Source organism: Anser anser, assembly GCF_964211835.1.
Source record: "Anser anser genome assembly, chromosome: 9".
Lineage (NCBI taxonomy): Eukaryota > Metazoa > Chordata > Aves > Anseriformes > Anatidae > Anser > Anser anser.
In genome coordinates this window covers 6,365,797-6,385,552 of record NC_139729.1, presented here as the reverse complement: position 1 = coordinate 6,385,552, position 19,756 = coordinate 6,365,797, and the positions used below count along the sequence as shown (strand labels likewise).

The 19,756-nt window shown below is 41.1% G+C and overlaps 1 protein-coding gene across 9 annotated transcripts in view; it reads left to right on the top strand.

Moving 5' to 3' along the window:
* The window catches only part of NYAP2 (neuronal tyrosine-phosphorylated phosphoinositide-3-kinase adaptor 2), a 166,047-nt gene that overhangs the window by 74,601 nt on the left and 71,690 nt on the right, over positions 1-19,756 (top strand). For all 9 annotated transcript variants that reach the window (XM_083847817.1, XM_083847816.1, XM_083847821.1 and 6 more), the window contains one exon: positions 14,138-14,436. In XM_083847817.1, the coding sequence (XP_083703943.1) occupies positions 14,138-14,436 (299 nt within the window). The remainder of the gene's footprint in view (positions 1-14,137; positions 14,437-19,756) is intronic.

Below are 19,756 nucleotides of genomic sequence, written 5' to 3'. Positions count from 1 at the left end.
CCAGGTGCTCAAACGTGCTCACAGGCCAATGGCTGAGGGCTGTATCATATTGACACCATAAGGTATTTTAATTTATCTTTTTTGTATGTGTCTTGTGTTTTATATCATCAGACTTGCTTCCCCTACCAATATGATGCAGAACTTCGCAAAACAAAGTGGAAAAGAATGAAATGGTGTCGGCAGATAAGCCAAAAGCATGTTACAGCCTTGCTTTCCACTGCTGAGGCCTCACTGCAAAACAATTCTGTGCTCTCAGGCCAAGGGCTTGGCATTACCTGGAGAAATTGCCCCTGTCACTTGTCTCAAAAGACTGGAGGGGTTCTGTGTGGAGTCAACAGCTTCTTCCCAAATTCAAGCGATTTGTGACGGCTGGGGATGCTCCCCTCTCACAGGGCTCTGGAGCTGTGCTCTGGCATGCTGCAGTGCACTCAGACCAGTATTGATGTGTATTTTGCAGGTGAAATTCTAACCACATAGTGAATAAGACAAGCCTGTCAGGGGAAGGGTGGTTCTGGGTTTGAGACCAGAGCCTGGGAACTGAGACATGGACTCCAGCGATACCTAGCGATAAACTAATAGCAGCAATTTCCCCTCTTGCAGCAATGTGAGACCTAAATAACCAAATTTTTTTGGTGTCTTTCATAATAAGAAAAGATGAGCTTCTCATTAAGGCATGATTGGGGTAGAGCCAGGCTCTCTCTGCACAAAGACTATGTCTCTGTATCTCCAACGCCAATGATAAAATTGTCATTTATATTCAAAGCCCTAGAGTGCTTAAAATTTAGTTGGAAGTTGTAGATAATTTGCTTATTTTTTTCCAGTCCTGTAAAATCACAGTCAATATTCAGTGCTGTTAGTAATAATAAATTGAGAAAAATGTGCATGCTGTAAATCATTTAACCATGATTATTTAAGCTTCTTTTTTAGTTTAAATGTTAGTAAATAACTTTACTTGTCCCTGTTTTTTTTATTAATGAGGTCTGTTTTGGTTAGCCTGGAGGCATGGCTGTTAACTGATGGAAGGCCTTTCTCATGTAAGCTCTCGTAATTTACTTAAGGTTGCTAATATTTTGTAGTCATAACTGTGGTGGAATAAGAACTCTAAAATTATTCAGTAGGGAACTCAGCTTTCAAATTGCATATAAAAACTCTGCTTTGCTGGAGCTTACTGTAGGTTAAACTCACTGAGCTACTCAATGGTTTTATTAGAAATATTAACTAAAAGCACGTATGTTTTCAGCTTGCCTGCTCTTGGGAATTTTGAAGTTGCTGTGGAGAATTCCAGAGGGGTTTCCATTGTGTAACAGTCATCAGAACAACCCTGTGTTGCTTGTGCCCATAGATTCCTCTTTTATGTACGGACAAAGAATCCCAGTGAAGGCAAGCTTTTCTGAGGGTTTGGAGTCATGTATTTTTTGTTCAGATTTCGAAGTATAAAGTTAAAACTATATGGATGAATTTCCCTTTGCTTTAATACAGCAAGATTCAGAGTTTATCGAACACACCTGCAAACTCAGCTTAATAATAATCTGAGTTTATAGACTCACTCAGCCTGAAAATAGACTGAAAGGTACTAGAATTAGTTTCTTGCAGGAATGTTTTCTGTCACAGAAGTTCTAATGAGCAGATAACGGGCAGGCTTGGCAATGACCATAATAATAACAAAACACTAGGAACAAAAGCTGGCCCAAAAAATAGAAAATGCAGCAAAACTAGGAGGATCAACAACGGTCATAATTCCCAAAGAATACCAGTGGAATTACCAAATTATGTATTGGAGCATTTTCATTGGAAAATGACACCTGCTGAGACTGCAGCTTTGGTGCATGAGGTTTGGTTTGCATGAGGTGTCTAAATCGTGTGTGTGTGCTGGGGGGTTTAATATGTGTATGTATAATTCTGAACCTAAAGGAAATTTAGGAGGAGTTTGAATCGCAAGAGCTTTGTTATGAGGGTGTTTTAGTCCCTGTTTCGTCTCAGGATTGCCCTAAAGGCAGGACAGAGGGATAGCAAAATTTTGGTGGGAAGGGTCCCAAGCCTGGCCTTGACAAAGGATGTGATGTCTGTGATAATGGGACAGTGGGGACTGGGGAATGGAGCCCTGCTCAGGTTCCTGGTTTTGTAATGTTTTTTTCAAGCTTGAGGCATCATGTTGAATTCAACCCTCTGGTTTCCAAAGCAAGATGCTACCGATTTGGTCAGTTTAGACGTTTGCTTCCTAGAACCCTGCCTCATTGGTAGCTTCGTAACTTTGCAATCAGACACTTCCTAGCTGAAATAGGAGGTTGGTTCATATTCTGACAACTGGTGTAAACTTTTTATGGAACGTTTCAATGTCTTTTAAATAAGATATTTAACTACTCTCATTGCACTCAATACAGGAATTTGGTCTTTCATTTCCTGGCTGTACTCCTGTTTTATTTAGTCATTAAAAAAAAAAAAAAATAATTAAAATTCATTGAATTTCTTTCTCCTTTTCAGTTCATCAGCTGAAATTAATGTATATGTCATGTGAGTGAAAAATGTAGGAAAGCAGTTGTCTTCTAGCTGTCATTCCTGTATACTGTTTGTGGTATGTGCAAGTGGAAAGGTCTAATGACAGACTTTGGGATACGCCTGCTTTTCCCTTTTCTGGTATACTCGATTCTATTGAAAGTGAGGAATAAAATTAATGCTGTTCATTTTCCTATAATTTAAAGCAATATGTTTTCTCTGAGCCCAAAATTCAGGTTATTTCCCAATCCCATTGTGCTCAGAATGTGAAGGAAACCGTCATCTGTTCAGTCCTAAAAAAGAAAATTTAAATGCAGCTTTAACATGTCTCTTTGCTGATGCAGGCTTTCTCTGACGCACATTGACTGCCTGTCATACTCCGTAAATCAAAGTTAGATATCTGCATGCCCCGTAATACTACTGCTAAAATGGGATCTAATTGTTTCTCTATTCAGCTTGAAGGGCAATAAACACAGATTAATAAGCATATGCCTAAATAACTCATATGTATTATGAAATGTTATAATTTACATTTTTATCTGCAGTTCAAGAATTATAGATGCTAGCTTTTGAGAAACTCTATTAGACAACCCAGTTTTGTCACCTGCACAGCAGGGAACGTTCTCTCCCTGGGAGATGCTTTCTTTCCTTGATGCAACTATTTTGTGAGCCCTACTGAAGTTAATCTGGGTCTTGAATCAAAGCTGTCCTGAAGATTTTACTGGATACACCTGTGAAGAAGAATAAACTGCCTTTCAATATCTGAGGGTAGATTGAAAAGTTCAGCTTGAATCACTCGCAAACATCTGCTGAACTCCATAGTTTTGATTTCCTGAGTTTTTTCTGTAGTATCTCACAATCCTTAGATTGGCCTTAGTTTTCCCTCTTAGAATCCTACAGCAGGATTTAAAGTATTTAAAGGTGCTTTTTGTTATTGTTGTTGTTTTTAAAAAAGCTGAATTGCTGCTACTAGACACACAGATATCCCTCAATGTTATCTAGTCTGCTGACTGATTTGGGCTGCAGTACTTGGTATCTCTGAGCCCCTTACTGGCTTAAGTTGTTTTAAAGTAGACTCCTGCCTGCAGTGTAGCAATGGGAGATGAAAGTTCATATTAGTCAGGATTATACTATCTAGAAAGAAGATTTTTCAAAGGGGCTTAAGTGACCTAGAAATGTACATCCACTAAAATTTTCTACCAACTGATTTGGAGATTTTAATGATAATTCATAGTGCAAAGAAAAGTAGCAACACGTTATTCTGGTTTGCCATCTTTCTGTAAAATGAGGTCCTGACTTCATGTAACCCCAGCTGCCACAGCTCACCACCTCAACACTCAGTGCTGCTTCTTGCAAACTCAAATATTTCGAGCATGCCTCTAAATGAATGACAGCTCAAAGAGTTAGATGAGAAATAAAGGGAGTTTATAGACCTGTGCTGTTAACAGCATTGAGCTGATCACCCCTCATGCAGTGAACTAAGCTGATAGATTCCCCGCTTATTTGGCATCGTTACCATTGAATACTCCTTCTCTGCAGGCTACATGAATATTTACTATTTCTTTTGTTCTAACGTTTAACTCCTTAAAAATCTTCACACAGATTTTTACAGCTTGGAAAGTATTCTTACTGTTGAAAGCAAAATTTCATTTGGCTGCAGCTTCATAAGCTGTACTGATGGTCCTTTGGGCAATGTAAGTATGCCACTAAAGGAGCATTTAGATATCAGCTTCCTTCCGTGTCAGTTCTTGCTCTACTATTTGGCAAAAAGCTTCCCCTGTAAGGGGAAGAAAAAAAACAACAACAAAACACACACCACACAAACAGCAGTGACCAAAACCCAGTAATTAGCTGAACATCCCCATTTGCAAAGTAATTTTGTGAGTGATGAAAATCAGCATGTGCTGATTTTTTGGCAGCTTTGGCAGATTACTTGTAGCTTTTATCATGGCTGGTTGTCTCTGATGTTAAATTCCTGTATATGGCTGCTAGAATCCCTGGATCTGTCCCATTAGCTCTGTCTGTAGACAGAGGAGGAAATATTTCTGTACTTTACATTTGGCCAATTCCCTCTGATTTCAAAGGGAAATGCATGGACCTGCAGTGACTGTTTTGGAAGACCCAAGTCTGGATGTGCTTCAGGGGCTGGCTGTGTGTGCGTGTGTGTGCATGGGGCAAGCAGTGCTTTTGCTGGCTAGCCTCTTCCAGGGAGATGACTGAATTCATGGGGTTTTCACCATCTCATATGCATATTACGCTTGCTTCTCACACACTCTGACATGCAATATTAAATCAACTGTGTTTCTGAAGATATATTGTCCTTTTTTATTTATTTCTCTGAACAAATAACCAGCATCTGACAACCCTGGCTAAGTCACTGACATCCATCAAGACAACGAAAGATATTTTTTTCTTATTATTATTTCTAAATATAGGTGTGAAGCACATTAATATTCTGATGTGACAATAATGGTCATTTTGCTATGGGTAAAAAAAAAGTGACACGCAGAGATATTTTCAGTGGGACTTTGCTTCTTAGTGAAGAATCTTCTTCAGGCTTTTATGCTGAGAGCTGTCAGTACAGGTCATACAAGATTTCAGGATGTTTTATTGAGGCTACCTTTGAAAGAAGAACAGAGGGCATGACTTGTTGTACAAGTCTGTGGGAAAGGAATCTTTTTCCCATTTTCTGGGTTTAACACACCTGTGAAAAATGTGCTTAGTTTTTTAGGGTCTGTTTCATTTTGCAAGATGCAGACAGATATTAACGATGAGCTATTGTCCATTTATTTATTGACAATAACAAAGGTGATCAACAAATGTTCTGAAACCTTCCCTCCAAAACTGAGGAGGAGCAGAGATTTGGTAGGTTGTGTACCTGGTACCCCAAGGTAGTGCTAGCTGTAAAGTCAAGGCAAAGGACTCCAACAAGGCTGTTCCAGGACAAAAAAAGGGTTTTCTGGGGATGATTTCTGTAGGTTCCAGCATCTGTGACAGTAAGGTGATGTGCACAGCAGAAAGTTTATGTAGCTAGGTAGGGTAAGCTACAGTAGGTTAAACTTCCTATTTTGTTCCCTGTGCTTGAAGACCAGTACAGCACACAAACACTGTAAGTGGAGGAAATATCCAAGTAAGCTTTGTTTTGATTTGTCAGAACTTAAACTATGCATTCCTCTTAAATAAAGAATTTCAGAATACAATTTGTACATTAAAACCATTTCAGTCCAATTTAAATTGCTAATATGCAGATGCTTTTGTGGTAACTGCAAACTGACCCCAAGTATCTATGAAAGTATTACCTAACGTTGTACCTGAAGTGTTTGGATATATGCCTGTTCTAGAGAATGCAAATCCCCAAGTTTTGCCATGCGCTGAAATGTCTGGAAGCAAAATTGCCTTATGTGAATATAACAGCTCTGGAGTGGTGAGCTGCCAGAAGACAAACATCTGCATAAAAGTGTCCCTCCCTTGGAGCTTGTGTCCCTGCAACATCCCTACTATGACTGTGCAAATGAGAACTGCTCCATGGCTCTGCAAGCAGTGCATGCCTCTCTTCCTTAACTACTCATCTGGCATTAATAAAAGCAGCTGAGAGACAAGTCAGCCCAGGGAGTGAATCTAGAACTGTGGCTTGTGAATAACAAAATTACCAGAGAATTATGAGAATAACTGGATTTCCAGGTCACTGGTTGAACCAAAAAATCTATTTCTCTGTTTTGCTGTGGGTCACTCTGAAGTGAAGTTTGTGAGGGGTTTTGCTCCAAAACAAGATTTTTTTCCTGTTCCCTGCCAGGTCAGGACATGACTCCTTTCTCTTTGGGGCTGGAAGCCTTAGGAAGCACTTAAAACCTTAATTTAAAACCTTAATTTCCTTGTATTTGAGCTTGGATTTCAAAAGGAAAGTCAAGTGATGTTTGCTCGAGGGACTCAGAAGAATATCTGTACAGCCACTGTTTGAAATGAGCCTGAATCGGGAAAGGTTAGGCACAGTGTAATATCTTGGCAGCGCAGCACGGCTTATGTGCACTTAGTTTACAAATAACCATTCTTAGAACATCAGCACCTTTCATTCGTCTAGGCTTTATCTTTTCCCCACCTCTGATCCACAAAAAGGCTCTTTTACCTTTTGCTTATTTTTCCTTCATTTACAACTCTTACTCAAACCCAAAGAAGCATTTTATTGCAAGAAGAAAAAAAAATAAATCTATGTTAATTTATTCTCATATGTCATCGAAATAATTCCTTCTTCCCCAGTTGCTCAGGCATTATGGAGTCTGTGCCATGTGGTTTTCCACTAAATGTGACAAAAACACAACCTTGTTCTAGCTCCACCCGTTTTTGACAGGATGCAACCCCCCATCCATTAACACGAGCACCCATTTACACTCAGTTTAAACATTGCATATGGTTGGTGTCTAATTCTAGGTGACTGAGCATATGAGATTTCATTTCTGGCTTTTAGCTGTGCATCTCCCATGTAAAATTAAAGATATGTCTAGTTCTGTAAAAGCAGGGAGCTTTTCACTCAGGCCTGTGTTTTCACCACCTGTCCCACACCCATGCCTCAGCCCTCGGCCCTGTGTGGGCCGGGGCCCTGGCAGCCTCGTGCTCCTGGTACCGCATCGGGCGCTGGGCCTCCCCAGGCAGCAGCACCGGGCCGCTGCGGGCGTCCAGCCTGACACCCTCTTCGTTAGGCCCCTGTTTGGGGCAGCCTGTGAGGACAGGAGTGTCGCTGGGGGCAATAAGTGGTGCCTGCACTTCTGTTCACTCATGAAATACAGTTCTGGTCAGCACTCCGTGGCTCTGAAGCGTCCCTGCTCCTCAGTTACTTCTGTCCAAGCTGACTGGATTGTCAGATCTGTTGTGCGAATTGTATGTATAGGTTTTATTTATCAATGTTTTACCTACAGAACTTTTCAAAATCCCAGACGCTGGTACCATTTTGAACCTTTTGTGTTACAAGGATTGTATGAATTGACTTGCAGGATCGCAGCTCTCCGTTGGGAGTGCACTTGGTTGGCTTCTGAGGCTGTTTGACTGTTTATGGGCCACAGTCGGTTGGTCATGTTCCTCCTCCCTCATGCAGTGTGTAGGACCCGAGCTGCTCTTTGGTGGCTCCTCAGGGACCCAGTTAACCCTCCAGTTTGTGCAGGCTTCCACACACAGCTCAGGGCTGCCTTGGATGACAGGAGCCAGGCTCACAGCAGCAGTGCAGGATCCTGTTGGGGTTCTGTTACACATACAGGTTGGCCTGAAGAAAGGATTTTCTGGAAATAACCTGGTGTTGGAAAGCCCATGTGGGCACACCTCTGCAAGTGGTATTGCTTGGAGCAGATTCAGAGGCTACAAGCAATTTCTGCAGGGCTTCCTAGATATCCCAGTGCAATAATGCAGGTGCACAGAGGGAGTATAGGCTCATGGCATGTTTGCAGGATCAAACCTGTGGGTTTGGCAGGTATGATAACAGAATCAAGTTTACTTTATAGCATTAATGCATTCTGTGTCCTGAGAGGCCTGCCTGCTTAAGCAGCACCTGATCTCTTGCCTCAGAAGCAGAGGCATATGGCAGAGGAATGTTTGATGTGCATGGACACATCAGTTGCTCACTGTAGATATTCCTCCAGGTGCATAAAAGGACTCAATTTTGACCTTTGCCATGATTCATTTACACTTTAGCCTTTATCTAAAAGTGAGGGTAGCTTTATCCTATGATCTTGACGTTAGATCACCGGGACTCATTTGGAGTCTTTCAGCAAAGCAATGCAGACAAAATCATCTATGTTTTTTGTGCAGAAAAAATCATTCCTTGTTTCCAAGGAATGAAGCCTCTGAAATATGATTCTTGAAAAAAAAAAAAAAAGGAGAGAAGAAATGTAATTTGTTTGTATGTTTAATTTCTATAATCAAAAGTGGTGCAGCTTTGTGTAAAACTGTACTTGCAGCGCAGTTCCTGAATTCATGATTGTGATCCTGCCCTTCTTCCCTCAGTATTATATTTCATGGTCTGCTGAAATCATGTTTAGGGGGATAAAAATAGTATATCTTCTGTTTTTTGGCATCCAACCTCTAATTTACAAATATAATTTATGCTAATCTTGAAAGTGCTCCTCAGATACAAAGTAAAATGTGTCATCCTTGGTATATGTGTGTATAATTTATTCTGATGGGGAATAGACATTTCAAAGCCATTTCAGCCCTTTATACTCAGAACATTTGATATGAGCAGAGGAGCTGCATGTTCACTGCTATAAGAGTTAGTAAGCGGTTAAAAAATAGCCTAAAATAACTGTAGATATTCTCTTAACCCAAAAAAGGCTAGAGGCAGTGAGGGATGGACTGCTGTTTGATCAGTCAAGTCAGCTCATATACAGTTCTTGAGTTAACTATTTTTATTCCTTGTGTATTTTTGCTGTTTGTTAGTCATTTTCATGATGGACTGAGAAAAATCTTCCGAAATCATTCATTGTAGTTCTTCTTTTTGTGATTTCTCTTTTCTTCTCTCGCTGGTCCGATGGCTTCCCTGATGGATTAGATGCCTGCCACGTGAGGGTGGCACTGCACGGGCAGGCAGCTCATTGCCAGGGAGAGTCTTGGCCACCCCCTTGGGCTGTTTGCCCTGTAGTTCACAGTTCTCCCCATTTCTGCAGAGGAGCTTGCAGAGGCTCCTGGCTAAAAAACACAGTATCTGTGACCGAGGCTTCCTCCTTGCTCAGAAGAGGAGTGAGCAGACAGCTGCCATTGCAACAGCTTTATTTGGTTCTCTGGAATTTCAGCACTCAGAGAAGGAAAGGTACCAACTGTGGTCCTCAGCTGGGGTGGATCAGAGCATAGAAAGAGCAAAAGTATCTTCAAAGATGCCATGCCATCAGCAGGGTGCTTTTCCCTTCCTCCTGTTTAGGAAGTCAAGTCTCATACTCAGGTGTAGTTCCATTTTTGAGCTTGTGGATAAAAAGTTTGAAAGTCTCATATTAAGAGCACAGGAAGAAAAATGGAAACCAAACAAAGATAATGAAAACTACCGAGTGGTTCTTGGTGCCTGAGGCATGAAACTAATCCACTGTAAGTCTGAACTGAAAAGAGAGTTTCTGGATGAATAGCAAGAACAGTGGAAGGTAGATGGCTGGGAAGAAAATGTAGCTCTAGGGTATTCTGATTTTATGGGACTTAATTCCAAGAATTCTCCTGCTCCTTACAACTGGATTGAGGGATTTAATATTCCATACTGTTAACAGTTAAAGAAGCAAAATCAAGGAAAACAAATTTGCATAAAACTATTCATTGGTTTTCCAGGAATTAATTCAATTTCTGCCTGGATCAAGTAATGAAACTTTGCAAGAAAATAAAACCATTATTTGCAATGCTAAGTAGGAACAATGCAAATTGAAAAGACCACACTGACTAAGGCAGACAGTCTCTGGATACTTCTGATTTGCTATGTTTTTTTCCAGCAATGTGATGACAAGTTCTTCTTGCCTTTCTAACTTAACAACTTGAAAATACTTTCCAAGTCAATAGGAACATTATGACTCATAGCAAAGCAAGGTGATGATGACCTTCTTAGTGCTTTACCCATTTAGAGTACTTCTGTGTTTGTTTACATTTAGCTATCCACTATAACGTGCCCCCTTGTGTTGTGTCATAAAATGAATAATGGAAAAGACTTTTTCCTCTGTAGTTGTTCAAACACTTGAACATTTCGGTTATTCCATGTTCCAGTTTGGTCAATGCTCCAGTACCTGCTTGATCCAACAGAGCAAGCAGAGCACAATAGGCTGGGCTATATTGTGTCCGGGACTGCATCGATTGCAGCTTACATACAGGCAGGATGATACCGCAGGTAGGAACAGCAGCTTCAGTGTGGTTTTATGCTAGCCCACTTCTGACCTCAGAAGTCTCAGCTGACAGATAAAACCTACATTGGAGATGCAACAAGACTCATCAGATCCATCAACTGGAGCTCTTGCTCTTATTTTAGAAATGGAAGCTAAAATCCACTATTACTGATTTAAGACAAGTTCAACTGTTTTGGTATTTGCCGTAATAATTCAGTTCCAGTCCTGTGTGGAAGAGGGAGAGGGATGGAAAGCTCGCCTGCCTCCCAGTGCACCCAGGAGGAAATGTGTAATCTGGCAGCACTCGATGGTCTACAAGGGTCTTGTTAGGGAGGCTTTGGGAAAGGCTTGGAACGTGTTCTTTGATGGAAATCTGCTTCGGAACCCTCTTCTTAAGGCTGGCTGGAGATACCCTCACCGCACGGCCCTTTTTCATCCACTGCAGCTTCAGTCTCTCGACTTAGGCATATGCCAAAGCGCATTTCAGCACAAAGTCAGCTTTGCTTTATGTGTGTAACATGAGTGATCACATGAGTAATTTCGTTATTATATGTCATGTCTTTTTTTTTGTAGACAGATGTCTGTTGCATTTTTAACGGTTATTTGAACGCTGTACATAATTCTTTGTCAGAGAAGCAGTTGAACCTGGCCAAGTTCAAATTGAAACTTCCCAGAGGAATAATCCAAATCTGTATTTCCATATATATTAATAAACTGTTTAATACTTGCAGCAACTCACATAATACAGTTTTGAAATGAGATAGAACCCATTATCAGTACAATGAGGAGCACAGGCTCCTTCCTGTCAGAAATAATGGAGTGAGATCATCTCCACAATTATTTTCCCTAGCTGTCTCTGTAGTCATTTATGCAGCAAGGTGCATATAAATCTATTTCAGCCTGTTGTGGTACAGTGGGAAGTAGCCAGCTTCAGCCAACTCGTGTGGAGGCAAGCAGGAGGAGTGTACAAGTAAATCCTTTAACACTGTCTGGTTTTATCATGTACCACCAGCAGCTCTGTGCGTTGCAAAGCTGTGTTGCACACATCCAAGTTGAACTGCACCATGCTGCTGCCAGAGGGTTGGGGATGCCACATCTGATTTGTGCCATTCTGCTTTTGTACTCTGGGTATGAGTCTGGAGAGACTCCTTTCTTTGCACACCATGGTGTATTTCTGCCTGTATAACTGACAAGTGAACTTGGTGCTCCACCTGATATTATGCTTGTGCTTATTAGTCAAGCTATTCTAGGAAACACCCACTGCTTGACATTCAGGCATCATCTCCAGCTTAAGTAAGCTAAGCCTTTGGGATCCTGGTCAATGAGCAGGGTCCAGGACCAAGAATTAGGGGCTTGTGTTCTTGGAGTTGACAGTACCCAACCATCAGCAGGTTGGCTCCTATGCCCAAAAAGAAATGGACTGTTGCTTAAACGTGGCTGAAAAGGGGGAGATTGTGTTCTCCTGTCTTTACCTAGTCACTGAGCAGATGATGTAGAAGAGCAAGGCCAGATCTACTTCAGCCATGAAGCAGAAGAACAAGATGTCTCCAGCTGTGCCCACCACCTGTCTCTGGCTATAGGCTGTTTATTCTCAAGTGTAGGAAGCAGGAGAGGCAGGTTTTCACCTGTGATGTTGAAAGAAATTCAGTAAAAAAAGAAAAAAAAAGAAGTGATGGAGAGAGAAGGAACTAGAGAAGACTTTTTTTTTTTTGAGATAGTGTTTTTATTTCTGAAATATAAGATGAAAGTTTGGAGAAAAAAAAAAGCTTCATATAAGTGCAGTTCTGTGTATTCTTAGGAGAAGACTCAAACCTTTTAGCTGAGTGGAATTTATGTAAGTGCATCCAGAACAGGATCTGCTCTATAATGGGTAGTCTGAGCACCTCCGCACAGAAGCGAAGTAAATGCATCGAGTAAATAGAGCAACCTGGTAAGAATTATAGTGTTGGACATATGGTGAACTGAAATTTTGTTTGCTAAATGTGATTTCTACAATAAAGGTAGGAAAAAGCAGATTCCCCACCTGCATTCTTCAGCATATTTGGATAGTAATCTTCTTTAAATATAGTGGCAGGCACTTTCTGTAGTCTAGCATCAGAGGATTATATTATTTTCAGGACAATTTATGAAAGATTAGTAGAGGCATAGTTAATCATTTAAATTGGCTACAGGTTTTTTATTAATCTTGAAATTAATGAGTTCTACCTTTTGATCTTTCTTGCTGCAAATCCCTCTGGAACTGATGCCAATTAGGTTTCGGTAATAACTTGGTTTTGAATGTGGACTGGTGTGTGTGTATGCATGGCATGCGTGTGAGCAGGGGGTTCGTGTGTGTATGTGTGCATGTGTGGGTATGTGTCATTGCCCCTGGAGGGTGTCACATCTTTATTTAGACCTGTTTGGTTGTTACCAATTTAGAAAGTGGACCTCTCCACTAGCAGAAATTAAAATAAAAATGCAGGGACCTCAGTAAGCTAATAAAGATTCTGTTTTACCATGCTCAAAGTTGTGCATTGCACAGTGCCAATCTGATGTTTTTAGAGCAACCAGGTACAGCTTTTGTGTAACCTACAAAGAAGATGAAGATTTACCATCTGCTGGGGGCAGTATCAGGGAATGAAGTGACCTTACTCACTCTTCAAATGAACCATTGAGAAATGTGCTTGTCTTTTAGAGAGGGAGATGTTTTCAGCACCAAATAAATTACACCAGCCCAAGGCAACATTGAGTAAAAAACTTAGAGAGGAGCAGACTGACCCTGCTTAGAGCTTCATTCCGTGTGAAGGGGAAAAAGGAGGTAAATAGGGCTTTTGGAGACTTGGCAGTTCTCATACTGACATCACTACATGCCTGCAGTGGTACTACTTCAAAGCAAACAGGTACTCCTAGCAAACAGGTCCATTTTGACCTGTGTGTGTTGCTGGGTTTCTTTACGCTGTCGCTGAATGGCCTTAATTGAAATGTGCTGTGGGTTAGCAGTATAAGCATGAGTAAGAGCTGTGTTTCAAAATTCATAGCCATGCACGAGTATAGCAGAAATAGCACCAGGTTCTGAGTCCTGCCATTCCCAGAATAATGGATTCGATGTGACAGCACTTGTTTCACTTGTTTCAACTGAGCTTTCCTTCTTGTACCTGTTTCTGAATGGCCAGAGGTTATTTTCTTCCCAGTGTTCCACAGCTCATGGTGTTTTCATCTCCTACCTACACTTGTCTTACCAGTCTGATGCTTCTCATGTTGCAGCTTCATATAGATTTGATAAGGTGTTAATTTGCAGACTCCTATATCCAACGATTTTTAGAACATTACTTTCTCTAACCATTCTATAGTCTGAAGGGGAATGATTGACTGGGCCCCAAGAGCCTTATTTCCCAAGATACACGTATGTCTGTAGTTAAAGATGAGGGCAGATCAATACACTATGTTGCATTTCTAAAGCAGTGTTCTTGGTCCTACTGGCAATCTCTTGTCATCCTAAAAAAACTCAGTTCTGACTTCTGATGTTTGAAATTTGCTCTGTAGGCAATTTCAAGTCACAGCGCTATGAAACCTGAACAAAAAGCTTTTCTCAATTTCTTCTTGTAAAATTTGGAATGAGTGCATAGCAGTATATTGACATTTCAGTTATTGGCCACTTGTGTTGAAAAACTGGTTACTCCATTCTAGTAGTCATCTTGTTTTAAGGAAAGAGCATTGTGTATTTACAATGCAGAAAGTGCAGTCTGCTCGTCGCAGGCAGAACTGAGACCATGGTTTCAGGTACATCTGAGGCAAGGCGGATCACTTACTTGTGTGTGTATTTTCTCTTACAGCATAGGTGGAGAAGTAGTGAGAGGAAATGAAGGAAGCTACGTGGGGAAGCATTTCCGCATGGGATTTATGACAATGCCTGCTCCTCAGGACAGACTGCCACATCCTTGTTCCAGTGGCTTTGCCGTGAGATCCCAGTCTCTTCATTCTGTTGGAGGAACTGATGATGAAAGCAGCAGCTCTCGCAAGCAGCCACCACCTAAACCTAAGCGAGATCCCAACACCAAATTGAGCACCTCATCTGAAACAGTCAACACTGGGACAACAAGTAAGAGTGGGAAACTACCGGATAGGACTGAAGGTAAACACTATAATTCTCTGGAAGAAGGGTTTTGTAGACCCAGCGTTAAGATTAGCCGGTTGATAATCATGCATGTGGGTATTACTTTTATGCTTCCACAGTGCCAGCACAAGTATCGTAGATCACTGTTCCCCAGATTCTGGACTAGCAGTTAATTGCCAAACTGTGACATTTCTCAGAACTACACCACTTACTATATTGTTATATAATGGGGGAATGAGTTGAATTCATTCAAAATGGAGGGAAGAGACTGCTGTCAGATGGCATATAAGATACTGTTGCCTGCACACCAGCCAGTGACTCACCACTGTGGTCACTAGCACTGTGCAAACCACTGCTTTGGAGAGGGTCAACAAAGAAGTAAAGGGCAGAAATTATTTAAAAGAATACTGTCTGGCCCTGAAACTCAACAACAGGAAAGTATCATCTGATGGTAAAAGTTGTACCTGAGGTGGTGTAACATATTGCCCCAAACTTGTCTTTGCTCATTAGTCTACATTTCTCTTCCCATTCCTCCCAATTAAATTTTATTTTCTCCTGAATGCTGAATCTGCTGAAAAAATGCACTGAATGAGGATACCCCTTCCTTACTCTGAACTACTACAGATGAGCTAACCGTATAGGGATCTTCCTTTCTTCCATGCTGGAAATACATTTTGTCTGGCAGTAGGACCAGCTCTACTCCCTGCTAGGAGAGATCAGGATGACTCTGCTTCACAGTGTGAACTGTAGGAGGAACCCTGAGGGACAAATGGTTTTGATCGGTGCTGGTCTCTCCCACTGCTATGTTACATATCAGATTTGACATCTCGCGCAATATGCTGTGCTCTTAGTGCATATCCCTTTTGCTTGCGGTTGTGGCCATAAATACTGGTTAGTTACACTCACGCTACAACCCCTTTTAGGTAAATCTGATTTATAAGGTCATCAGTGTTAACAAAGGTGCAAAGGAATGTATATTTCAGCTAGTAGTATGTATGTCTGCGCTTACAAGGATGAACACATGCTGAACAAAACCATAGGTTTACTTATGCTGTTGTGAAGGCTTATTTATGCTGCTGTGGGTAGTTACTTTGCCTATGACATTTATCATTGCTTTCCATATCTTGTTCGTTGCAGTACCACTACGCAAGCTCCCCTGATCAACTAACATGAAAAGTCTAAGCATTGAGTAGCTGCCCTTAATAAAAACAGCTTACCACAATTTTATTGGACCCGAAGCCTACATAGAAACCATTCAGATTTGTGCCACGGACAGATTTAAAATCTCGTATCAGAAAGTCTTTGAAGTCTGTCGTTTATTATGAAACAGAATGCATGGCACAAACTTCTTGGTCTGATAGGCTGTGAGGAGCAAAGGCAGGAGCTCTGAAGGTACTCAAAAGCTATTTTAAAAAATGTTGTGTTTTAAAATATTTTAATAACTCTTTAGTATTTATTAGCACTTTTTCGCCCTGAGTCTGTGCAACCAGAATCCCAGAGGCTAAAGGAAGCTCATTTTGCAGTGAAGGCACTATAAGATCGGTTCTCATATTTTCTAGCCTGTTAAATGAATATTCCTGCAAGTGTGTATTGACTGAGTCACACTGTATCACTGGGTTCTTTGCTGTAGCTAACCTTGGTTTTCTCTCTGGACTGATTAGGAACGGGGTCTGTTTTACACCTACCTCCCAGCACTTTTCCTTATTTACTGAGAAGCAAGAGACTATGATGGCCTTTACAGTAGTAGGAATAATGGTAATAGCAATTGAAATACATCCATGTCTTTTACCTATCTCACAGACGTTACGGCAGACTCCTTAAGCAGTCCACATCCTCATGAAATGATCTTCAGCATTATCATTTTGCAAGGTTCTGAAGGTTTTGCTTCCTTTCCCTCATCTCTTCCTGCCATCTGAAGTTTGATACCAAGAACATAACATGTGGTCACATCCCTTCTGATAGATCTGAAGGTTTGAAAATTTTCTGTTTCCAAGGCCAAGTACCACTTTGCTGCTCCCACTCTGCGCAGGTTGAGTGCGATCTGTCCCATCACATGATGGTTTTCAGTGACACGTGAAGCATTGTAGCAGTCTTCACTGACTAATCAGTATGACCGTAGTACTACCACACGCTCCAACAAGTATTGCAGACCACCTCAGCTTCATTATTATAATCAAGAGCTGAATATTCATAGCAAGAGCTCTGGAAAGAACTGGTGGATGAGTAACTCTCCATTACTCTCATGAAAGATAATACTCTCATGAAAGATAATGTTACCTTTTAGTGTGACTAAATTCCTTCAGGGGGTATTGAGAACCTCTGTGATGCTTAATATATGACCTGTATTCTGTTTGTTCTTCTAGTTTATATATTGTGCAGCAGTGGACGCCTTTAGACTATCTCACGATAGATTTAGACTATAGTCACGATAGATTTCCCTGGAGATTTTGAACTGATGGAACCCTTTAATCATGCCATTATCTTCTTGTGTTCAGAACATCTGTCCTATTTGTATGTGTCTGGTTTAATACATGCCAGATTTTTAGGGGTCCCATTGTAGGGTGTTTTTTGAAATAAGCAGTCAGATTTTAAAGTCTGAGATATAGTCAGGTGTGTTAGAGTATGGTATTTGGATGAACAGGCTGGGTTTCTAAAATGCTTTCCGTGTTCTCCTATGGAGGTGCAAGAACATCCAGATTTAAATTTCAGTTACTGCTGCCCATATTGTACACAAATATTTGTGTATGCATATGTCTTTCACACATTTGCATGTACTTGTGGCATTTGCAGGCTGAATATCTACAGCTCTCTCCAGGAACTATGGAAAACAATGATGAAAAACCCTATTGTTTCTCCATCAACTATTGCGGAATCTATACAAAAGCATTGTCAAAAAATTGTTCCAAGCTCATTTTTTTATGGCAATGCAGAATAATTCAAACTATAATATCTATTGTGTGACCCAGTGGCTACTTTCAAAGGGAATTTGCTGCATTTCCTAGGCAACCAGGGACAGCCTTACCACTCGTTTTTATTGAACATGTTTACTTTCTGTTTTTTGATAATGATCCAGTTTGTACCAACAAAAGCAGTTGCTGATGGTAACTTTTATTCTTTTCCTGATCGTGGTAAAGTCAAAATATTGAATCCATCACATCATAACAACTACCATAACAGTAGATTATGTTTTGAATATGAGCCTGACTTTACTGCAGAAGTGGCATGAAAAATTTGGTCATGAGCTTGAAAGACCTTTTCCTCTTGAAACACAAATAGCATCCGTAACAGCCTCAGAAGCTCTGTAAACTTTTCTATAAGTGCTCTTGCTTCCAAATTTGTGGGAGTGTGAAAAACTTATTTTTAAGTTGTAATGATACACGTTAACCCTGTCTCATTATGCAGCAGTGTGATAACGCTTCTGTTTGTGTGTTTCATCGTGGTCTACCTTGGCTCTGCCTGAAAGAGCGGTCTCCAAAGCGAAGGCCTGATTCCTCTTAACTTTAATTTTGTTGGTGTGTTGCCACACATGCTTTTGTATCCCCTCCTATGCTTCACTGTTCCTTTTTTGCTCTTCCGGCTACCTCCCATATGCACTCACTGAAAGCCTTTCACAAAATACGTTTCTCCTCTGAGACAGATTTCTAGAAAGTTGTTTTTAGAAACGTAGGCTGCCTTTCTGCAGAGCTTTCAAACCCTGGTAGGAACAGCAAACAAATGTGCTGTGCCCCTTACATCACACGTTGGAAGTGAGAAGTGAACTGAACTGGGTAATTTTAAATAACATATTTCAGCACGGAAGGCGTATTTAATCTGGATCCTGAGAGGCTTTTTAATGAGAAAATGCAAGAGTTTAACTACATGATGTGCTCTCAGTACCCCAGCTTACAGAAAAAGGAAGTAATACAACAGTATAATTGGTGAACGTAACCAGCCTCAAGTGGTGGTTTTTGATGTGATCATTGCTTCTCCACAAGAAAGAGTTCCAAACCTACTGCAGCACCAACATGAATGAAGAGTGATGAGTGAATTGTGTTTTGAAAGATAATTTTTGTTAAAAATTTCTGAACTTGTTGGGTAATGCGGATGGCATCTACATTATATAAAAATAAAAATACATACACTTAAAATATATATAATAGTGTAATTTATGTATATATAATATACATATTTGTATATAATGTAAATGCCAGTTGCTTGTGCTTGTGTGTACACATAAACATGTACGCAAATGCCCATTAAAACTCAGAAAATACGGTTCACTGTAATTCTGCTCCTGCCAGAGCCCATGGGATGTTTAGGTCTGATAAGTGAAAATGCTGCAGGGACCCCACCTCTGGAACCCACTCAGTTCGTTCAGGGCTTTCCTCCTGAGTGCCTGGTGTGGAAGAAGATAACCTTCGTGCTGCTTTCTAAGCCCACGCAGTGGCAGCCTCTCTCCGTTGCTCAGTGATTTCTAAAAGTGGGTGACTTGTAGGGAAAATTTTCCTCTGGAGAAAAGCAATTACAATAACTGTAAGTGGGGTTGCAGTCCAGCTGGTCTCTCTCATAAATCTAGTTTTCTGTCAGCTACACTGGTGACTCTGTGTTGTAAACTTGAACTTTTGCTACTGTCATTAAACAGAACTTGGGTTAAAGGGAGTTAGAGCTTTCACTGTTTTTACAAGGTGCTGGTTTCCTTTTATTTCCTACCTTAGCTAACATTGTATTCAACGTGAACTTTGAAATAGTGTCCTCTGCAGGACCATGTCATATCCTTCCTTATAGCCAGATCTTACTCCTGCATCTTTTCATCTGTGCCTACAAAAGGAAGAAACACCACTAATGAGCCCTATTCAGACCTAGCAAGTCTAAAGGGGCTGACAGGCGAGTTCTGGTGGGTGTAGCCAAGGGCACTAGTTACTGCTTCTGGGCTGTCGGCTCGCCTCCTGCCAGACCTGGCAGCCCCATGCTGAGGCAGCAGAATGGAATATTTTAGGCTCCCTTGTAGCCACCTCGTAGCATCACCGTGCCTTGTGGTGGAGCAGGGGGGTGTGCAGCACCGTGGGGCTATTAGCTACGGAGGTGTGATGCCAGCCAGTGTGCAGCCATGCGTAAAGCAGGACTGGTTTTCCTGCCCCTACTTTCATCTGATTCTTGACAATAGCTGCCATACGTGACTCCAGAGGTCTGCCTTGGGTGCCCGAGTGGTGCAGGGATGGATGCAGTGCCTCCAGGCTCTATGCCAGCTTGTTCCTGCTGAGTTGCTCCCTAGTAGGAGGCACACAGCAAAGATTTCGGTCTAATCGCTACCACTTGATAGCTTTGAGATTTTCAAAGGCTTTGCTTTTGGGGGTGGGGA